The sequence below is a fragment of the Danio aesculapii genome, chromosome 4 (genome assembly GCF_903798145.1).
Source record: "Danio aesculapii chromosome 4, fDanAes4.1, whole genome shotgun sequence".
Lineage (NCBI taxonomy): Eukaryota > Metazoa > Chordata > Actinopteri > Cypriniformes > Danionidae > Danio > Danio aesculapii.
The window spans coordinates 16141229-16163330 of record NC_079438.1 but is presented as its reverse complement, the minus strand read 5'-3'; the positions used below and the strand labels follow the sequence as shown (position 1 = coordinate 16163330).

General features: G+C 36.7%; 1 protein-coding gene and 1 long non-coding RNA gene across 4 annotated transcripts in view; one reads left to right on the top strand and one right to left on the bottom strand.

The window, feature by feature from the left end:
• The window catches only part of LOC130222096 (gastrula zinc finger protein XlCGF57.1-like), a 31197-nt gene extending 16869 nt beyond the window's left edge, over positions 1 to 14328 (bottom strand). Inside the window, exons 1-2 of one of the 3 annotated variants that reach the window (XM_056454724.1) lie at positions 14185 to 14328; positions 5276 to 5969 (exon numbers count right to left, since the gene is read on the bottom strand). In XM_056454724.1, the coding sequence (XP_056310699.1) occupies positions 5276 to 5969; positions 14185 to 14269 (779 nt within the window). In that variant the 5' untranslated portion in view covers positions 14270 to 14328. The remainder of the gene's footprint in view (positions 1 to 5275; positions 5970 to 14184) is intronic. The other 2 variants (XR_008836354.1, XM_056454723.1) reach the window with 2 other exon arrangements.
• Positions 14329 to 17075: 2747 nt separating this feature from the next.
• Positions 17076 to 18156, top strand: LOC130222256 (uncharacterized). The gene is made up of 3 exons (XR_008836385.1): positions 17076 to 17122; positions 17544 to 17694; positions 17788 to 18156. It is a non-coding gene; the product is annotated as an uncharacterized LOC130222256 (long non-coding RNA).
• Positions 18157 to 22102: the final 3946 nt, after the last annotated feature.

Below are 22102 nucleotides of genomic sequence, written 5' to 3'. Positions count from 1 at the left end.
GGTATAAACAGGAAAAAGGGAAATGAGAGCTCCTGTGACTGCAAATAAAAGCAGATGACAAGAGATAATCTGTAACCCAGAACAGGAGGAGTGAGCAAAAGCGTGAGGTATGGTGGCAGTACCCCCTCTCTCAAGAACGGCCCCTGGCATTCCCTTAAAATGCACTATGGACCTGATGAAACTGATCAATGAGAGAGAGGTCCGGAATATTCAGAGCTGGAATCCAACATCTCCCCTCTGGACTTCCTTTCAGTCTACCCGATACTGATAATCTCTCTTCCTAACATCCAGGAGCCAGTGCACTCACTGCATATGTGAGTGCATTCTCAACCAGTCTGGGGGGGCTAAGGAGCAGAGGTTAAGGGCTGCAGGGGGGAGAGAAGAATGGGTTTGATCTTAGACACCTGGAAAAAATATGGATGAATATTTTAAAACTTAGAGCTTAATTTGAGTTAAACCAACACTGGACTGAGCACCTTGATAATGGGAAATGGACCAATGAATTTAGGTCAAAATTTATGTGACGGAAGTCTGAGAGGAATGTCTTTAGAAGACAACCAGACTTTGACCACACATGTATAGAGGGGGCAGACGCTTGTCTCCATGTCTGGAGGCATCTCTGAATAAACGAATGCATGAGGGAACAATGGTATCTGGTTCTTGTGAAGAGAATACGCTTATTTCACACGGCCACCATTGTAAAGAACGAAAGCTAGGCTGCAGTGGGAAAAACATGGAAGTATAGGATCAGCTCTGTAAATATTGCAACAACATACTGTGGACTACAAACCTCCAGCTGTTGCCGCGATTTCAAAATGCAGATTGTGTAAACATTACTTTAATATCATTCAGTTCAGTTTAATTTAAACAATTAAAACCATATTAGGCATCAAACAAAATTACAATCTCTTTAAAAGAATTACGCTTAAGTGTCCTCCTAGGATTCATTTCATGGCACCAGGTAAACACTGTGGGGACAATTCCTTGCTTCAGCCTATGTAACCGGTTGAGCGATAAAACAATGCAGTCCTCTGTAGCACACCCTTGTGTTGTCTGTAATAGTGTTGTCCCGGTACAGAAGTTTTAAAAACGTCCATTTCCCACAAATATTCAAGTGCCGCTTAAGCGTGTTCTTAAACAGCACTGATTTGCCATTGTGTTCACTGGTGCCCACCAGAAAGGACTGCGATTAAGATACAGCCTGGTACACAATGTTCCTGTGTGACTCCAGGCAATACTTACCTCAATACCAGTTTTTTTTCCCAATGTAGCCTCAATTTTACTTTTAAAATGGCGACCTTGTGAAATCAGTCTACAGAGGGGCTGGTAGCCCAAGTAGCACTGAAAGGGAGGCAAGCCCATAGACAAGATGGGAAGGGAGTTATATGCATATTTAACCATGGTTAATCTGGAACTCCAAGATGTCAGTTCCCTGCATGCGACGCAATGCAGGACCCTCTCCAGCCGCAGATTAGCTTGCTAGGACTGGCCAGTGGTCTGTGGGTGGTCCTCATGAGAAAGGCTACCACTCGCGCCCAGCTGTCGGCAGAATTCTGCCCAAAATCTGGACACAAATTGGAGACCCCTGTCTAAAATCATGTCAACTAGGAGGCTATGAATACGGAACACGTGGTCCAAGACAATGGCTGCTGTCTCCCTCGATGAAGGTAATTTGGGGGAAGGGAGTAAAAGTGAGCTGCCTTTAAGAATCTGCCCTCCACAGTGAGGACTACTGTGTTGCCACTGGATAGGGTTAGCCCAGTGACAAGCCAACACAAACTGACCAGTGTTCCAAACCATTGAGAGCCACCAGAACCATTATCTGCATTTCCACTATCGCGCCTAAAGCAAGCGAGCCAGGTCCAGTTGCTTTTCCACTGTCGCTTCCAGGGACTGATCAGGCCAAAGCTGGGATTCCACGGGGCGAAATATAGGCTATAGCCTATTTTATTACTTGCTCTTATGTCCTGAAACACCAAACACTTTCCTGTCCTTGTTTTTAAATAAATTGCTCTTACATGTCATATTTTCAGATTTTAGCTGTTTGTCAACTAATTTTGCACAAGCACCAGAATTGAGAACCACTGCTCTAAGGTACTCAAAATAACAAATTATCATGCTCAAAATGAATTGCCTTCCTAAAGTTACTTCTCTACTTCCATATATCCCCGTAAATATTTCTTTACAATATTTAAAACAGTTTAATAATTTAATCAATTAATTTATCTGGAACAATAACATCTTCAGTGTGAGACATCTCGCACACTGGTCCATCCCTCCTGAGAGAGCTCCATCTTCATTTATGGCTGAACAAGCCATCCTACTTCCCCTTCCACCACTACAATGTCTATCCATCTATTTGTTCATTTTATTTTGTAAATGTGTTATTTTTGAGGATGATCTCAAAAATATATTTTTACTGACAGAATTTTAGGTGCAGGCTAGGACTGTCTCTGCCATTTGTAGATAACGTTGTCCTTTTAGCTTCATATGACATGGACCTTCAGCATGCAGAGGGACAATTTGCTGCTGAGTGTGACATGGCAGGGAAAGAAACAGCACCTGTAAGTCAGAAACCATGGTGCTTGACTGGAAAAAGGTGGCCATATCCAGTTTGGAGGAGAGTCCTTACCCCAAATGGAGTTCAAGTATCTGGGGTTTTTTTTTCATGATATTTCAACACATTTTACAAAGTGTTATGGCCCGCTTGTTTGAGTCGCAACATGAAATAGAGATGAGCCAACAAAATAGCCAGAATGCAAATTATTTATTATAAAATGTAACTCAATAGAACAATCAATCAAAGCAACCAACAAATGTCTAAAACCATAAGGTTAAAGAGCAAATGAGATGGCAGGTCTTGACATGAGAACTCCTGAGTAGCCACAGCGTTCTGCGGTTGCTAGCACAACAACTTTTATATACACATTGATGAGTAATGCAGGCATCCAATCAGGATTTACCACATACTCCAATCTGGAGTCTTGGGATCATACTTTTCAAACCTTATTCAGACATGAAACATCCAGTGCACATGAGAAAATGTTTTGCTGCATTCATGTCATGTGTGCAACTTTTTGTCCATGTGTTTCTTAAGTTGCACCGAATGAGCGAAACTCTGTAGACACTGATCAGATCTGTACGGTTTCTCTCCAGTGTGAATCCTCTTTTGCGTTTTCAGATACGTTAACCGTTTAAACCTCTTGTCACAGTGTGAACACTTGTACGGTCTCTCCAGTGTGAATCGTCTGGTGCAGTTTCAATTTTGGAGCTGTAAAAAAGTCTTCTCACACTCAAGCACATATACTCTTTCGCACCAGTGTGGGTCTTCATGTGTTTATAAGGTCTGATGAGTTGTTGAAACTCATCCCACACCGAAGCTGCGGTCACACTAGAGTTTGAGCATGCAAAATACTGTTGATTGACGCTGCGAAAAGGGGCTGGATTAAACAAGATATTAAGACATTTAAAAACATTGACCAATTGGTCCATATTTTAAATTTCTGTCCAGAGAGGTCATGTTTTGATTTTCCATTGAGTCAAGTGATGCAATTTCCAAGGTAAGAGTTCACCAAGCTTGAACTTTGCAAGGCAGTGAACTGCGAAACTTGATGCACGAACTACCGACTGGTATCCCTGCTTCCATTCATGGCCAAGATTTTGGAGAAAGTAGTGTTCAATCAAGTCCTAGACTTTCTTACTCAAAACAACCTCATGGACAACAAGCAATCTGGCTTTAAGAAAGGCCACTCAACTGAGACTGCCCTGCTCTCGGTCGTGGAGGACCTCAGACTGGCTAAAGCAGACTCTAAATCATCTGTCCTCATCTTGCTGGATTTATCAGCTGCTTTTGACACTGTAAACCACCAGATCCTGCTATCTACGCTTGAGTCACTGGGCGTCACAGGCACTGTTATTCAATGGTTCAGTTCCTACCTCTCGGACAGGTCATTCAGGGTGTCGTGGAGGGGAGAGGTGTCCAACCTACAGCATCTATACACTGGGGTACCTCAGGGCTCTGTGCTTGGAGCACTTCTCTTCTCTATCTACACGGCATCTTTAGGAACAGTCATCCAGAAACATGGTTTTTCCTACCACTGCTATGCTGATGACACCCAGCTATACCTCTCTTTCCACCCTGATGATCCCTCGGTTCCAGCTCGCATTTCAGCCTGCCTGTCAGACATTTCACTCTGGATGAAAGATCATCATCTCCAGCTTAACCTCATGAAAACGGAAATGCTTGAAGTTTCTGCCAACCCGACTCTTCACCATAACTTTTCAATCCAGATGGATGGAGCAACCATCACTGCATCCAAAATGGTAAAAAGCCTTGGAGTTACGATTGATGACCAACTGAACTTCTCTGACCACATTTCTAGAACTGCCCGATCTTGCAGATTCGCACTCTACAACATCAGAAAGGTCCGACCCTTCCTATCTGAACATACAGCTCAACTCATTGTTCAAGCTCTTGTCCTCTCCAAACTGGACTATTGCAACTCTCTGCTAGCCGGGCTACCAGCTAGTTCTATCAAACCTCTTCAGCTGCTTCAGAACGCAGCAGCACGAGTGGTCTTTGATGAACCCAAAAGAGCACATGTCACTCCGCTACTCACCTGTTTGCACTGGCTTCCAGTTGCTGCCCGCATCAAATTCAAAGCTCTGATGTTTGCTTACAAAGTGACCTCTAGCTGTGCTCCTTCGTATCTGCTCTCACTTCTGCAGATATATGTGCCCTCCAGAAACTTGCGTTCTGTGAATGAACGTCGCCTCGTTGTTCCATCCCAAAGAGGGAAGAAATCACTTTCCCGAACTCTCACATTCAATCTGCCCAGTTGGTGGAATGAACTCCCTAACTACATCAGAACAGCCGAGTCACTTGCTGTCTTCAAGAAACGACTAAAAACGCAACTGTTTAGTCTCCACTTTTCCTCCTAATCTGCAATTGCCTCTCTGGCTATACCACTAACTGAGCCCTCTCTCTCTCTCTCTCTCTCTCTCTCTAAAAAAAAAAAAAAAAAAAATTTTCTACTAATGTTTTGCTTCTTAGACTTTTACACGCCTGAAACTTGTCTATAGCGCTTGTTCACTGCTGCTCTTATAGTTGTGTAAATTGCTTCCTTGTCCTCATTTGTAAGTCGCTTTGGATAAAAGCGTCTGCTAAATGACTAAATGTAAATGTAAACTTGCGTTTCCGGTCTGACGCATTCGCGTGCGTATGAATGGAAGTCTATGAAGAGAAAAGTCCAGTGTGACCACGGCTTAAGTGCATGTGAATGGTTTCTCTCCAGTGTGGATTATCATGTGTTGATTAAGGTGTGATGATTGGCTGAAACTCTTCCCACACTGAGTGCATGTGAATGGTTTTTCTCCAGTGTGGATCCTCATGTGTTTATTAAGGTGTGATAAGCAGTTAAAACTCTTCCCACACTGAGTGCATGTGAATGGTTTCTCTCCAGTGTGGATACTCATGTGTTGATGAAGGTGTGATGAGCTGTTAAAACTCTTCCCACACAGAGTGCATGCGAATGGTTTCTCTCCAGTGTGGATACTCATGTGTTGATGAAGGTGTGATGAGCTGTTAAAACTCTTCCCACACAGAGTGCATGCGAATGGTTTCTCTCCAGTGTGGACCCTCATGTGTTGATTAAGGTGTGATGAGCAGTTAAAACTCTTCCCACACTGAGTGCAAGTAAATGGTTTCTCTCCAGTGTGGATCCTCATGTGTTGATTAAGGGATGATGATTGGCTGAAACTCCTCCCACACTGAGTGCATGTGAATGGTTTCTCTCCAGTGTGGTTCATCAAGTGAATCTTAAGTTTGCTTTTGCTTGCCAAACTCTTTCCACACTGAGTGCAGGTGAAACGATTCTTGTCTCTCCTTTTCAAAATACCATCAGTCTGTAAATGAGTTTTTTCCTCAATTTTGACATGATGTTCCTCCTCTTTACTCCCTTCAATTAGGTCTGAAATAAATAAATAAAACAGTTTTTATTAAGTCTTAAATACTCTCATCAAAAGCTGAAAAGTAAAAAGACACTGGAAACGTTGGCTACACACTGTAATTTTGATGCATATTAAATGTAAAATAAATCAGATCATATTTTGTTTGGTCCATTAACGTGTACACATTTAAGCAGATTCAATTCATTTTTATTTATCTAGTGCTTTTAGAAATGTAAATTGTAACATACAAGTTATAGTAAATTGAAACTGTCAGTCCAATTTTCAGCGTGTTACGCCCTCGAGGCGAAACAAGGACAAAGGAGGGGGAAGCAAAAGTCACGTTTCAAAAGTTTATTTTAAGCCCACTGTGACCAAACACTAGGTAAACGCATCGCCAACTCGCACGCCGCTGGTCTCAGTCCAACCCTTAGCATCAGGAAAAAAGTCTGTCCCAAACAGTAGCAAGAAGCTGATAAAAGAGCGCACACTTAGACTCAGCTGTTCCCCATCCACCTGATTATGCCCCGCAATGTTGCAGCGCATCTGTAGAGGGAGTAGGGGTGGGCGGTACACCGGTGTCATAGTCATCACCAGTGTGACATTGCGCCACGACATGTATTTTCTAATACCGTCAATACCGTAATAAATCAATTATGTGCCTTGAACAGCTGCATTTACATCAATAATAGCTAATTCTAAATAATAAGGCATTACATTTTCTTCAAACGTTCAGTTGTGGTCTGAATACCTGTCCTTATACTACAGGGGTCGAAATTGCAACCATTTTGGTCGCATATGCGCCCGAAATTTAATCTATGCGCCCTCATAATATATTTGGGAGCATTTGATTTTCTCTATAAACTTGCTGAATCACTCTACGCTGCCGCTGTATTGGTTCATATTAGCTGTCAATCACTCAACGCTTCCCGCTGTCAGATGACAGGGAGCTTTTGTTACCGCAGGAAACGCAAACGGCTGAAGAATGAAAAGTACACAGGTTTGCAAACCTCACTTAAAGTTATAATAATAATAATAATAATATTAATGGCGCAGATGACAGCGATCATGACATGAGGTAAATGTTGATCCACCAGCTGAGATCAATCGAGGGTTTTCGGAGAAGGTGCCCGAATCTTGTTGCGTTGCTTTCACTGCGTGTTCAGCGCAAATGTCCACTAAATGTAAAATCTAATACTGTACACATCATCGCCAAAGAAACTAGTCTATGTTTACACTGAAACTACGGCTCATAACAAAGAGCAGTATTGCGCCGGTGGTCATCGCGAGAATCCTGCTCTGTCTGCTCATAAATTGGTGCCGCTTTATTCCAGAGAAAAATGAAGATCAGCTCATAACGGGATGGAGCATTTAAAATGACACAAACTGAAACCAAAATTTAAAGAGTGATAGAAGTGAGACTTTTTTTTGTCTGTTCTTCCTTGAAATGTATATTATTTTGCTATTTAAAGTAATACCATGATATTATACCGTCACCGTTCAAAAGATGAAAAATATTGTGATATTAATTTTAGGTCATATCGCCAGAGGGAGCAAAACAGACACGGCAGACAAATGACACAGCAGGCGTCACACCCTTCCCCATAAACAGGAAACAACGTTTCCATTATATAATAAACAATTAAATACATAAATTTTAAAAAAGTGAATACAAACCCATGTTTACAAGGGGGTCCTAGACAGGGCGTCGGCCACTATGTTCTCAGAGCCTTCTAAGTGCCGAATATCCAAATGGAAAGGTTGGAGAAAAAAAAAAGCACCAATGCATAAGCCGTTGGTTAGGATTTTTAAGCGAGTGCAAACAGGTAAGAGGATTATGATCACTACAAATTGTTAAATGTAATCTATCTCCTCCCACATACACCTCAGTGTTAAAGAGCCCAGATTAATGCGAGTGCTTCTTTTTACAATAATACAATAATTTCGTTGATAACTATTTTCGTGAGAAAAAACAAACAGGACACTCGATGCCCACATCATCCTCTTGAACTAACACTGCACCCGCTCCCTCTTTACTGGCATCCACCATAATCTTAAATGGTTCTTCTAGCCGAGAAGCCACCAGGACTGGTGCTGACGCAAGCAATGCTTTCACTGCATCAAACGCAGTTTGGCAAGACTCGGACCAACCAAATAAAGCTTTGGACTTAAGCAGATCAGTTAAAGGGTCAACCACTGTGGAAAAATTTCTACAAAAACAGTGGTAAAACCCTACAAGTCCCAGAAAGCACATAAATTCTTTTTTAGTGACGGGCACCGGATATTCATCTGATCTTGGCCTGCAAGAAGCGATCAAGAAGGCGGCGCAAACGACAAAGATGCTCTGGCCAGCTGTCACTCACCACAATCGTTTAATCCAAATAAACGGTAACCCCTTCAAGTCCCGCAACTATTTTATTCATTAATCTTTTAAATGTTGCGGGCGCGTTCCGCAGGCCGAAGCTTATCACCCGGTAAGAGAATAGCCCATTAGGTGTTAGAAATGATGATAATTCCCGTGCACGCTCAGTTAATAAGACCTGCCAATAGGCCTTAAGTAAATCCAATTTAGTCACAATTTATATTTATATATATATACATATATATTTATATATATATATATATATATATATATATATATATATATATATATATATATACATATATATATATATATATATATATATATATATACATATATATATACATATATATATACATATATATATATATATATATATATATATATATATATATATATTACGAGACCAGTAAAAATAACAAAGAATTCTATCGTACGTCTTTTTTATGCCAGCATGACCGGCAAGACCATCATGGGCAGTTTTTAAAACTACCGTCTGCCATTTAATGGGCACCACCACCTGGACAAAAGGATCACCCACACAAAAACCAGCATGGGGAGACCATTTTCTCAATAAAACCCCATCTCTGATGAAATAATCCTGTTCCTGGTTTCGAATTTCAATATCATCAACTACCTGCTCATACTGAGCTTTTAAACAGTTACATCGTTCTGCTGTTTCTTTGATAGCTCTTTCCTAGAAACAGCCAATGGGTAATCAGTTAATGGAAAATAACGTTCAATACTTACGGGTTTTACTTCAGACTGCACCCAGATAGCGGATCGAGTCACTGCACAAGCAACAAACGCATCAGGATATTGCAGAGCACTCTTGTCCAGACAGTCACAATAGGGAGGCAGATTAGAAACTACAAAGGGTGGCGTTTCACTAACCCAAACGCATCCGCCCACCAGATTATTGCCAAGAATAAGTGACACGCCTTCAACAGGCAGAATAGGCCGCATGCCAAGCTCAACACCTCCCTGCACCAGATCATAATTCAGAGTCACTTTATGTAAGGGTACAGATAAAGCATTCAATCCAAAACCATGAATTAACAACAACTTACCAGTGTCAGACTCCAGTGAAAACAGCAATATAGACTCTAAAATAAAGGAAGCCGATGATCCTGTATCTCTGAGAATTTTTTTCTGCTATTCTATTACCACCTTTAAGTGACACAAAACCATCCGAAATAAACGGATTAAAAATATCCTGGCGGTCCAACACGCTTGATGTATTTGCCGGTTTCAGCAGACACAGTCTGAGCGGACAGCGGTGCAGTGGCCACAAGCACAGCTGGCTTCACAAAAACAGTGGATTTAGTCATTGTGGTTTAGCACTTTTTGATTTAAGAACGGGACAACTAGATTTCCAATGCCCTTCTTCCAAGCAACAGTTACAAATCAAATAGTGTCTATTTGATGGACTTTTAGGACGCCTTGCCTGATTCAAACAAACAAAAAAATGTGGAACCTAATCTTCAACACGCCCAAGACCGGGAATTTATGCACTTTATACACCCCAAGTTTGGGAGAACCACCAATGAATCAGTGATTCCCCAAACCTCGTCCGTGCTCCTAAGACAAATGCTTCTAAGCCCCGATCCAGCCAAAAATAACAAACTAAAATAAAAAATAACATATCTGAAGACACATTCTTCACCTAACCGGGGACAGTTTATTTCTGCACAATATAGGCTATGTATATATCTTTTGACGGATTAGACTATGACGTACTAGAGCTTAATGTAATTTAATCCAGTATTTCACTTGGGCAGGATGGAGACCACAAGTTGCCTGCAAGCCACCACAATACTTCCCTCCCTCCCAACAAAATACAAAACAAACAAAAAAAAAACACTTACCAAGCGAAAATCTAGCCAAAATAAACAAGACGATCGACGCAAAAATACACAAGGACGAGCCGTCAATTGTTACGCCCTCGAGGCGAAACAAGGGGGGAAGATAAAAGTCACGTTTCAAAAGTTTATTTTAAGTCGACTGTGACCAAACATAAGGCAAAACGCCTCGCCAACTCGCACGTCGCTGGTCTCCGTCCAACCCTTAGCATCAGAAAAAAGTCTGTCCCAAACAGTAGCAGGACGCTGATAAAAGAGCACACACTTTGTTCCCCATCCACCTGATTATGCCCTGCAATGTTGCAGCGCATCTGAAGAAGGAGCAAAACAGACACACAGACAGACACGGCAGACAAATGACAGCACAGCAGGCGTCACAAGACTTTCTTACATAATTGATCATAAAAGTCATTTTGGTAAGACACAGATTTGAAAGCTGTAAATGGCCTATTTTTATTTGTATATATTCATAATTACAACAAAATGTTTTTCTAAAATTTGTAAAGAAGACAGGGAACAGTTGTTTACTCTGTGCTTGACTGGTAAATGCATAAGAAAAAATGTTCTGGGGTAACAGTTAAACAAACATCTGAATATTTGCCTCACAGACATGAGACATGCCTGTACAGCAACTGAATAAAGTCTGGAATGTGCACCTCTCCCCTTGTGTGCTGTTGGGTCATTTTCATTCATTCTGGAGTGATTTTGAGGCTTAATTTGGCCAAAACTTTCTCTGTGTTTCAGCAAACGGACTGATATTTGGGGACATCTTATTTTGACATATTCTGGGAAAATGCTTTGAAATAAAAATAAATAAATAAACTCAATACACTCTGGGCAAATTTACTCCCTTTTCGTTATATTCATGGCTGTTTTTTCTCCATTGGACTATTATAAGAAATTTTTTTTGATTGCAAAGCCATGACGGCATATAATCATGCATTTATGATTGTTGGTGTTTTCTGTGACGACAATCAACACTGAGGGTTTTGGGTTTCTTCATTATTCGTTATTTATTTATTGTTTTAAATATTTGTAACTGGTGGTGAGCACTAGCCGTAGTATATTTTCTTTAAAAGGTATTTTTACAGATATTCTGTCTGGCTCCCAAGATGACAAACATATTTTTTGTAATGTTTGTTTATTTTTATTTTTTTATCCCACACCATCATTACATTTCCCTGCTGGGAAGAGATTTGTGATTTTTACTATTGATCATCGGTTATAGCGCAAAAAAATGTTTCTGCTTTTATATGGAGTAAAGCGTGTGTGTGAGAGAGAGAGAGAGACGCTGGATTTATACCTCCACTGACTGCGTGCACACCTCGCGAAACGGACAAGGCTATTATACTCGCTGCGTTCGCTATTGTGATATTCTTTAAAACGACAGGGGGGCGGTCAAAAGAAAAACACTATAAAGTCAGACGGATAAACAGAAGTTAAAAGTTTTTGGAACTACGTCATACATTCAATGTTTTTAAAGTAATTATTTTTATTGTTTTTATAAATTATTTTATTGATCATAAGGATCAATAAATCAAACTTTGATGCATCACTTGCTTTTGTTCATATCTCTGACAGTTCTACCTTTTATAATTTATTAAAATATTAATGACAGCAGAACATGGGTTGCTCTACAAATATATATTTTTGTTATGGCAAGAAGCAAAAAAAAAAAAAAAAAAAAGACTTACTAAAAAAATACAGATGTTTCTTTAGATTTAGCCCGCTCCACAACTCACACATTACCGTCTGGCTAGTTTCTCTCCTCTGCTTATGCTAAAAAGGCAATAATGGTCCAACATTCCTGACTATTATCACCAATAAAGCCTAGAAAAACATGGCATCAGTATATTGTAAACCGATAGGTTCAAATATTCCTTTGCAGTTATCTGTGTGTTTTGTTTTCGTGGAGTTTCAGTGCACTTTACTGACGCATTTCTAAAAACAGTTCGCGGAGAGAGAAAAGAGAGAATGTCTACACTGTTTATTATCCTTATATTGCAAAAACACACGTTTGTTGTCATTGTGAGTGTACACAGTAAAAACTAGACACTTAACAGATTCGATTGATGTATTGATCTTATTTGTACGATCAAAACTGAAAGCGATTTGAGGAGAAGACTGTCTTCGTCCCCTGGGGTTAAACACCTATATGTATGACGCAGTTAATGGTGTGACGTAAGAGTCTAATTGTTGTTGTTCTGAGATTGTATGTACAGCGATCTACAAACTTTTTGCGAGTGTTGAAGCTGGCCTCTGCTGATGAAACTGCAAACTATCTACAGTAAACTTTCTTTTAATTGAATCTCTGACTCCTGCTCTTCTTCATTTGATAGACTGGTCATTTTTGGGTTAAAACTGTTGGTCCCCCTACAAAGTGTATTTATGCACGCACACTATAATCTGCTGTTTTTCCTTCACTGAACTCCGTATAAAAGATTTAGGAAATTTTCTAAAGGGTTAATGCTGCCAACTGATCATCAACAGTAAAAATGACACATTTGACCTCTTCCCAACAGGGAAAACACCAACAATCTAGAATTCATGATTATTTGGTGTCATGGCTTTGCGGTTAAAAATGGGTCAATGGGTCAAAAACAGCCAAGAACATAATGAAAGGGCATAGGGCTGCATGATAAACCGTATTATTATCACAAAAACAATTTGTGGTCCACGATCAATAATTAAATATTGTCATGATTTTACAGTTTAAACACCAAGTCGTTATTTTAATGAGTGGAGTTTACAGATTGTAGTGCAACAAGCACGAGGTGACTGAGTCTAGATTGCAAGTGTTTTTTGAGGAATGTAATGTTGATCAGGTAGCCTTTGCTCCTGTTCAGTCAAAACTTCCTAAAATAACACAACAAACCTCATTAACCACCTTAAAAGCCATCACAAAGTGGCTGTCATCAGTGGGTTAAAAAGCTCAGGAGAATTCTGCTTTGCATTTTTTATGCATTACTAACATTACTAAACCAGACAACATTTGTTTTATAAGTCAACAAAATATTCGTGGAGATTCAGCAGTTTTTTTTTCTGACATGTTTGCCAGTCATGTAGACAGAAAGACACTATCCCATTGTTTCAATATATAAAAAAAAAAAAAAAAGTCATTGTGGTCCTGTTCACGCAGGTATTCAGGTTAGTTTTCAGTAATCTGATGTCAATTTATAAAAAGACTAGCCTATTTTATGCATGAAATAATAAAATAGATAACTAATTACCTTTATTTCTGATTAGACCATGCTCTTTATTCAGTTTTAATAGGTATATACACACTTTTTTAAATAACATGATTAAAAGCACATTAAAGACTAAACACATAAAATAAAACATTCACAAAGGTGTATCTTATGGAAAAACACCAATTGCTTTAAATTGCTTTAGTCACGTGACCAGGTGTTTCGAAACACTTTAGTCACATGACCTGGGTGTTTCAGAAACTTGCGCTTCGGGATCTCAATACTGTGTCGAATCGTCAGTTTCACGTCAGCCATCCCTACTTACTAGGCTTACTAGAAACATTCATGCAGGTGTGTTGAGGCAAGTTGGAGCTAAAAGCTGCAGGACATCGGCCTTCCAGGACGAAGTTTGGACACCCCTGTAGTAATCCAACACTATCACTGTAATAGCAGATATCTTCTACGAGAATACTGTATATCGTCAGCTCAGTTAAATTTGTTTTAATTTATTGTTTTTATTTATTTTATATAGCCCCAGTGCTCAAGGACGCTTTACAAACAGTAGGAGAACAAGAAAAGTAAGAAACTTAAGAAGGTAAAGAAAATGGGAGATTAATAATACATAAAAGAATGAAAATGGTAAAGACATGGGAACAAGTAACAAAAGAAACTCATTCCTGTCTTTAAATGAGTGCTTGTGTGCATTTAGGAGAACTAGGCAGCACACTCAGGGCTGCAAGATGGATTTAATTTAGTATATTTATTATTAAAATATATCTGAACGAGGATTAAATGACTGAGTTGGTCTTTGAGAATGAAAATCAACCTGTTTGTTCCTGCAGATCTTCCTGTTTGACTGTGAATGTTTCTTCAATCTTCACATCTTCACTCTCCTCTTTAATAAACGCCATCTTTATAACAGTGTGGAGATCAGTCGCTTCAGCAGGAGTTTTTTTCTGCGTTTGGACACTTTATCCTGTTTAAAATAAATAAAACAATGAACAGAAACAAAATAACTTCTCTTCAACACTTGCTTCAACAGTTTCTTTTAATGAGAAACTCAACTCAACAACAGGTACATATTTTGATCAGGAGGGAAAACCTGAAACTTTAATCAATCGCTTTATATCTGTAAAAGCTTTAAAACAAACCTTTCTCCACTTGAATCACATCGCGGGAGCAGCGCAGCCTTATGACGTCACACGCCACGCCAAAATAAAAGTCTTTTTTGTTTAGCTTTTTTTGCCACTTGCAGTTATGACTTATTGATACATTTCTCCCTCGTTTTCCACTTTACACACCAGATCTGCTATCTCTCATACAGAAACAGATATTCAGTATTTAAATTTGATCAAAACCTTTAATCTAAACATTTTTAAGACAATTTTGAAAAACGTGTTTAGGGTCATTATCACTATAAAGTGCCTTTGAGACACCAAAATTAAATAATAAATAAATAAATAAATAAAAAAGTTAGAGATTTTTTATTTAACCACATAGTTGTTGTATTAATTAGACCTTAGGCTGTAAGAAATGAATGTTGGTGAAGCTCCTGCACTTTTTTTTACAAATAATCTGCATGCAGAAAAACAGGAAACAAACCTCAAATTGTGTCAATCCTGTCATGAACAAATTCAAAGTAGTATAAGTATATTTTCATTGCAGTGTGATTATAATAAAATTGTATTTATAATAATGAAATAATGGACAAAACATTAATTTTCCAATAAAATAGGCTATCAGTGCACATATATTTCTAAATAAACCCCAAGATCTAAAATATTTTGCCAAGATTTCAGACAATATTAACTGTCCTTTATTGGTTAATTAAGAAATCACACGAGATGTTTTGCTGAGGTTATAAATAATTTGTTCATTTTCATAAAAGTTGAACATGACGGTGGAACAAGATGACAGGGTGGACATTAGCATGACAGTGTGGACAAAGGCTTTATTTAGTGAACTAAATATGGAAGAACATTTGAAAAACAACAGGTACAACAAGAAATATTAAAGGGTTCATATAAAAGGGTTGTAAAAGTTTTCAAGAATTCAACTTCTGTTTTCACTAACACCTCTTCTGGTATCAATTAGGTTTCATCAGTATGCAAATTAATGGTAAAATAAACAATTATTGTCCTTCAAATTAAACTAAATTTGCTAATAAATGTAAATCTTTACATTGTACACTGTATTGGAGGAGTGAAGGGAATGTTGGAAGCAACTCAAGTTAAACACCTTAATACTGTTGTTGTTGTTGTTTTTTCAGAATAAGGTAAATAATTAGATTACAGATGTTCACATAAATGTACAAATACTTAGGGCTGTAGTTTTATTTCAGTCAATGAGCTCCATTATATGGATGTTAAAAGGATATCCTAAATAAAGACTGAGACAGATATTGCCAAAAGGTTTGTATTGTCCACTACTCATATTGCATCTACTCCTGCAGTATGTGTGTGTATAAGTGTTGTGACATTAAAAAAATGAACTAATTAACAATAAAATATTAAAGAAAATAAAGTGTCAATAACAATGCATATATGTTCACCTTGTCAAGGAAGGATTTGTGACAGGGTGGACAATGACAAGGAGGACATTTTTGGCTAAAGACAGCATTTATTCAACACAGGTTATACCTGCAGCTGGTAAAGTGTTTCCCTATTTAAGCTCTTTGTATACGGTTTAAAAGCTATATCTTTAATTTCAGATTTTTTTAAATTCATTAATATTTCACTATGACAGGGTGGACATGTTAAGCTTGACAACATACAGTTTCAAACACAACATGAGGAAAAACAGGAAACATAAGTGTAGATATTTACTGTGTGCACATCAGATGTTTAAACCTTCTCTGAGGAAAAGCAAAATGGGCACGGGGATGCCAATGAGTAGATCACAGGGTTTCTTAAAGTGGCATTTACCACATCATGACAGGGTGGACAGCGATTTTAAGGACACGTGCAAAATGACTAATGACATTATTAAAACAGAAAAAAAAATTATTAAAATGACTTTTTTTCAAACAACTTGTTAAAGACAATAAGAAAATTTAAAAATCTTTTTTAAATTTGATCTAATTTACCTACTTTTTAGACTCACTGAAGTTGTCTGAGCAGTGTGTGGGACATGGCAAAATCACATCTATTCAATGAAAGAATATGGCAAAAACAGACAAAAACATATTTTAAAACACTTATAATTCTACCTGCATGTGTGTAAAGGTTTAACCAATTATATCAAAACATCAGTTTCATTATTGTGCATTATGTTCATATAGGACTGATTCAATCTTGTGGGACATCAAAGGCACTTAATAGCGTTATGACCCAGCTAGTGAAACTAAAACATGTAGTAGTAATGGGTACTTTTTACTTAAAGGGCACCAATTTGACCCCTTTTCAAGATTTAAGATTCTCTAGAATGTGTTTGTAAAGTTTCAGCTTAAAACACCCATCAGATTATTTGTCATAACTTTTAGAATGTTGAAATTATCTGCTCTAAACACCGAGTCTTAGTGGATTAAAAAGTTTTTTTAATTGGCCTAAAATGTTTAGAGTAAAGGTTTTGATCAACTCCAAATACTGAATATATGTGTGTCTGTGTATGTGAGAAAGTGGAAAACGAGGGAGAAATGTATCAATAAGTAATGCCTGCAACAGTAAGTGGGGAAAAAAAGGTAAACAAAAAAGACTTTTATTTTGGCTTGGCGTGTGACGTCATAATTCTGCGCCACTCCCGCACTGTGATTCGACTGGAGAAAGGTTTGTTTTAAAGCGTTTACATAAATATAAACCGATTTATTAAAGTTTCAGCTTTTTTATCCAATGCTCAATTTTGTACCTGCTGTTATTATTTTAACCCTTTATACAACGTAGCACTGTTTTACGCACAGTAGTGAGGGCTATTGTTTGAACAACAGAAATGTGTGTAATAAGTGTTTTAATGAAGGTTTAATTTATTAAATAGCATAATGTCAGTCAATTCTAAGTATACAACACTATATATAAGAAATGGAGTAATGTTACTAGTTTTATTCAGCTAATTTGTGGCTATTGTTTCTTGCTCGGACTTACTCTTTTACCTGATTTCTTTTTGTTAATTACTCATGAAAAGAAACTGTTGAAGCAAGTGTTGAAGAGAAGATATTTTGTATCTGTTCATTGTTTTATTCATTTTAAACAGGATAAAGTGTCCAAACACAGAGGAAAAACTCCTGCTGAAGCGACTGATCTCCACACAGTTATAAAGATGGCGTTTATTAAAGAGGAGAGTGAAGATGTGAAGATTGAAGAAACATTCACAGTCAAACATGAAGATCCGCTGGAACAAACAGGTTAATTTTCCTTCTTAAAGACCAACTCAGTCATTTGATCTTCATTCAGATATATTTTAATAATAAGAATACTAAATTAAATCCATCTTGCAGCCCTGACCCACCAAGCAAAGTTACGTCCAAAAGACGTATTTTCTACGTCTCTGTCAGACGTTGAAATTACGTCCTCTGAAGAGCCAGAATGAAAGTTTTTATGACGTCTTTTATTGACGTCTTTTCGACGTCTTTTTTCGACGTCTTTTCGCCGTCTTTTTGACGTCCTTTCGCAGTATTTTTGACGTCTTTTTTTCTCTATTTACTTTTATTTATTTGTATTATGTATTTTTGTGATTCTTTTGAATGACTTTAACACCCACCGGACAAATAAACAGACAGTGCACATTAAATTGAAACATATTTATTTAAAGAAAAAACAAACAATCAAATTCACAATAAGACCAGAAACTTGCATTAAAGGGACAGTTCAGCCGAAAAATTAATATTTACTAAACAATCAAAACAAATAGAAATATATATTTTGTTTCAAACCTTTAAACATGTCAACAAAAGTCACTTGTTAAACTGCAGAGTTGCATTTTTAGAACAATAATAATGAATATTGAGTAATAATGAGTACTAATGATTTAATTGATATAATATTCTATACTTAAAACTTATTCTATTATTATTATTATTATTATTATTATTATTATTATTAGTTATATTATATAATAACAATTATTATTATTGTTATTAATATATTATATTAATTATATTTATTATAATTAAATTCATATTTAATATGAGTAATAATGCAATTCATTTATGTCAAATACAATTAAAGAGATCTGTAAATTACAAATTATGAAAACTCTCAGATGAAGGATTTTTTTGCAAGTAAGTATTGCACAGAAAAATTATTTTCTGTGTCCGGCTCCTCCCTTTCTTGCTGGTGCATGCTTCAGGTGCTCGGATGCATAATTTTTTATATTTTCTTCTGTAGCATCCTTGCTCCATTTCATTACTGCAGCTGTAATTTAAAAGACAGAAACTTATAAATAAGTTACAACAACAAAAAATTGCTTAAAGCCATTTGTCAAGTACATGTTTTCATATAGACAATAGCACTGTTTGAATCTGTTGTTGGCATAACCATTACATCATAATCGCCGAATATACTCATTGGGCTCTATTTTTTTACGGTAAGAATCTGAAGAAGGAAAGTAAAAATGTGTAGATTTCACTGATTAAGAGATCGTGGTTGAATCTCAACAGATGCTGAGCTCGGTGTATGTTGTAAATATTCTCCCTGTATACACTTGTGAGGACGAAATTGAAACTAAAGCTAAACTGGAAAGGAAAGGAATTAAAACCCTGCACTGCAGCTCCCTGACTCGCATTTTTTTTTTATTATTATTATTATTTTTTTACTATATTTAAATGTTCCATGACAAAAGTTTTTTTTTTGCAAGATTGCGACAGGCCATACTCTACACAGCCAAATCCTTTATTACAGCTAAATGTATTATATAAATTTACTATATAAATTTACTTGGCACAATTTTATTTAGACCCACACTAAATTGAATTAAGATACTCAAAGACAATAAAAAGATTAAATAAGTGATGATTTACTAAAAATGTAAATGTTCTTAGTCATTTTAACAGAAAAGCAAGAAATATTAAATGGATATAATAATGTTTATAATTATTTTAACAACGAGATTTTGCACACATGGTTGGAATGGTTTTGCGAACCAACTATCCCCTGTGGCTTCTAAATATTTATTATAACAGTATGTATTATTAAGTATACTTATTAAAAACCCACACATCAATACCCTGATTTTACCTAAATGTACACATGTAATTCTAACATTGTTATTTTATTAAAATTACAAAACACAAAAGAGTTCTGATTATTTCTACCTTGAACTACCGCGGTCAGAATTACCGCATGCATTTCAGTGTCTTACTTTCCCCATGTATTTGAATATGCGTGCCTTTGTTCCCAACAACTTCCTGCTTACATAAACATAACTTTATGATAGGAAAAAATACTTTACTTTAGATATGTCTGCAGTAATAAGTAAGATGTGACAATATGACGTCTTATTTGAAAACAGAACTAGCCATTCTAGAATTCTGGTTCAAAACCATATTTTTAAATCAATAAATTTAGTGTGACAGGCGATGCATCAAAGCTAGCCCTTGCTTATGCAGGGGTAACTGTTGTTTCTTGTTTTTATTTAGTTTAATAATACTTATGTATGCTTTATATGCTTTTACTTGTTTTTCGTTTGTTTTTCTATACGGGCGTGGTAATAATTTTTATAATTTTATATTTCTATTGAAAAAAATTCTCTTATTAGAACAAATTTCGTTTACTATAATTTGTATATTAATTTTACTACGTTTTTTGTCGTCAGTTATCCCCAAAATAAACAAGAACGAATACCATTTAAGGAGAAATTAATTGTCAAAATCATCCATCATGCCATTGCAGTTTCATTCTGATTAATTTATTCAAGTCATTTTACCACAATATGCCAGGAACGCTTTCTAAACTTAATTTCAGCACTAAAATCGCGTGTCCAGTGGTCATTTTAATTAGTGAAATTTATTCAGAAAATTGCTGGAAGAATAAAGATAATAAATAATAAACTAAACTCATTTTGCGCTTGCCACTGAGCAGAGCCTAAACAATTTGGGTTATTCGTAAATTGTTTAAATTCGACCATTAACCTAATTAATATATTGTTCAATTTGATTTAAATGACCAATACAAACATTATAGTACTATAATCCATTAAATCCTTTATAGGATAGCTTTAACAATTCATTAAAACCAAACCAAATTTAAAATAAAAATAGGTTGACAGACTTGCCTCAAAGCGCACCATATTTGCTCCGTCTGAAGACAAACTGTTTTAGCCATTTTTTAAATAGTGTATTTTTATTTAGTTTGAATGTTGCTTGCCTGTATTTTGTCCAATTTGTTATTTATAGACGCATAAATGCGTGGTAAATAAAAAGACAGTGCTCAGGCAAAAAAAAAAAATGACAACTTAATTTTTTTTATTTTAAATTAAATGTAAATAAATGTAGGCTATACTGTTTTAAAATAAATATTCAAAGAAATAAGCTACAACATAAACACTTGATAAAGGCCAGGCGCATCATCAAACTGGCGGCTGGTAGCTGTCCGCAGCGGCGGTGCTGAATGGCTGGTTCTGGTAGGCAGAATTAATCGCAAAAAAAAAAAAAAAAAAATCGTTTATTCACTCCTGATCCCACGATTTGAGTGTCAGAGAGCTGCTGATATAGGGGTTTTAATTGGCGAGTTTCGATATCGTCAACACATTCTTTGAGAATTAAACGAAGTGAAAGGCTCACTGTGGTTTCTATAAAGCAGCAAGTACACTTTTTCTTTAGGATATTTGGCGATCAGTAAGTTGTAAGTAAGTTAAAAATGAATAAATTTGCTTCAAAAAAGATTAGTTGAAGTTACTTTTAAAAAGTTAGTTTTAAGACCACTTTGCTTTTAAAGCATTTAGTTAACGTTAACTTTAAAAAGTGAGGACACCCATTGTCTTAAAATTAAGTAAATGATCACTGTAAAAATTTAAATAAAAGTTAAATAAAATAAAAAATAAAAAAGCTAAAAATATTTGTTTATTCAGTGATTAATTTATTTTGTTAAACAAAAACTTTTTTATTTGCTGTTGAACTTAATCTTAATCGCTGATGCCCATGAGATATTTGGCATGCTAAATATCTGGAGCTGTTGGCGATTCAAATTATGCCGTGTGAAATGAGTTTTGACTGAAAATAACATTAGTGATCACCCCTACAGCCAATGAGAGAGATGCTTCCACTTGTGTGTGTGTGTGTGTGTGTGTGTGTGTGTGTGTGTGTGTGTGTGTGTGTGTGTGTGTGTGTGTAAACAAGGGGTGATCTGGAACTGATGTGTGAGTGCAGTGCATGTTGGGATATGTAGTTTAGTTCAGTGGCTGATGTGAATGACAGGGAATGTGCAACACTGCTGGTGATCACACCAAAACATTACATCTTTAAAAGATGTAATGAGAAAAGTGTTTGCTTGGGCTTTTTGACTTAATTTCTCATATTAGTTTCTCCTTAGTTGTTATAAGACAAGCTTTTATAAAAAGAAAAGCACTGATATTGTGATGGTTTATTCATTGATTGATTATGGCAGAAAATGTGCTCTTTTTATTTTGGTGATTGTGTAAACTTTGATCTCACTAAAAATAGACAAATAATCTTCAATTATAATCTAAACACAATACGCAGCAGTGATTAACAATATGTGTATGCACCTCAGTGATGTTGGAGAATCATTCAAAACTCATCCATGACTCCCAGCATACACTGCAGCAAGAAATGTTACACTGAGATGAATTTGCTG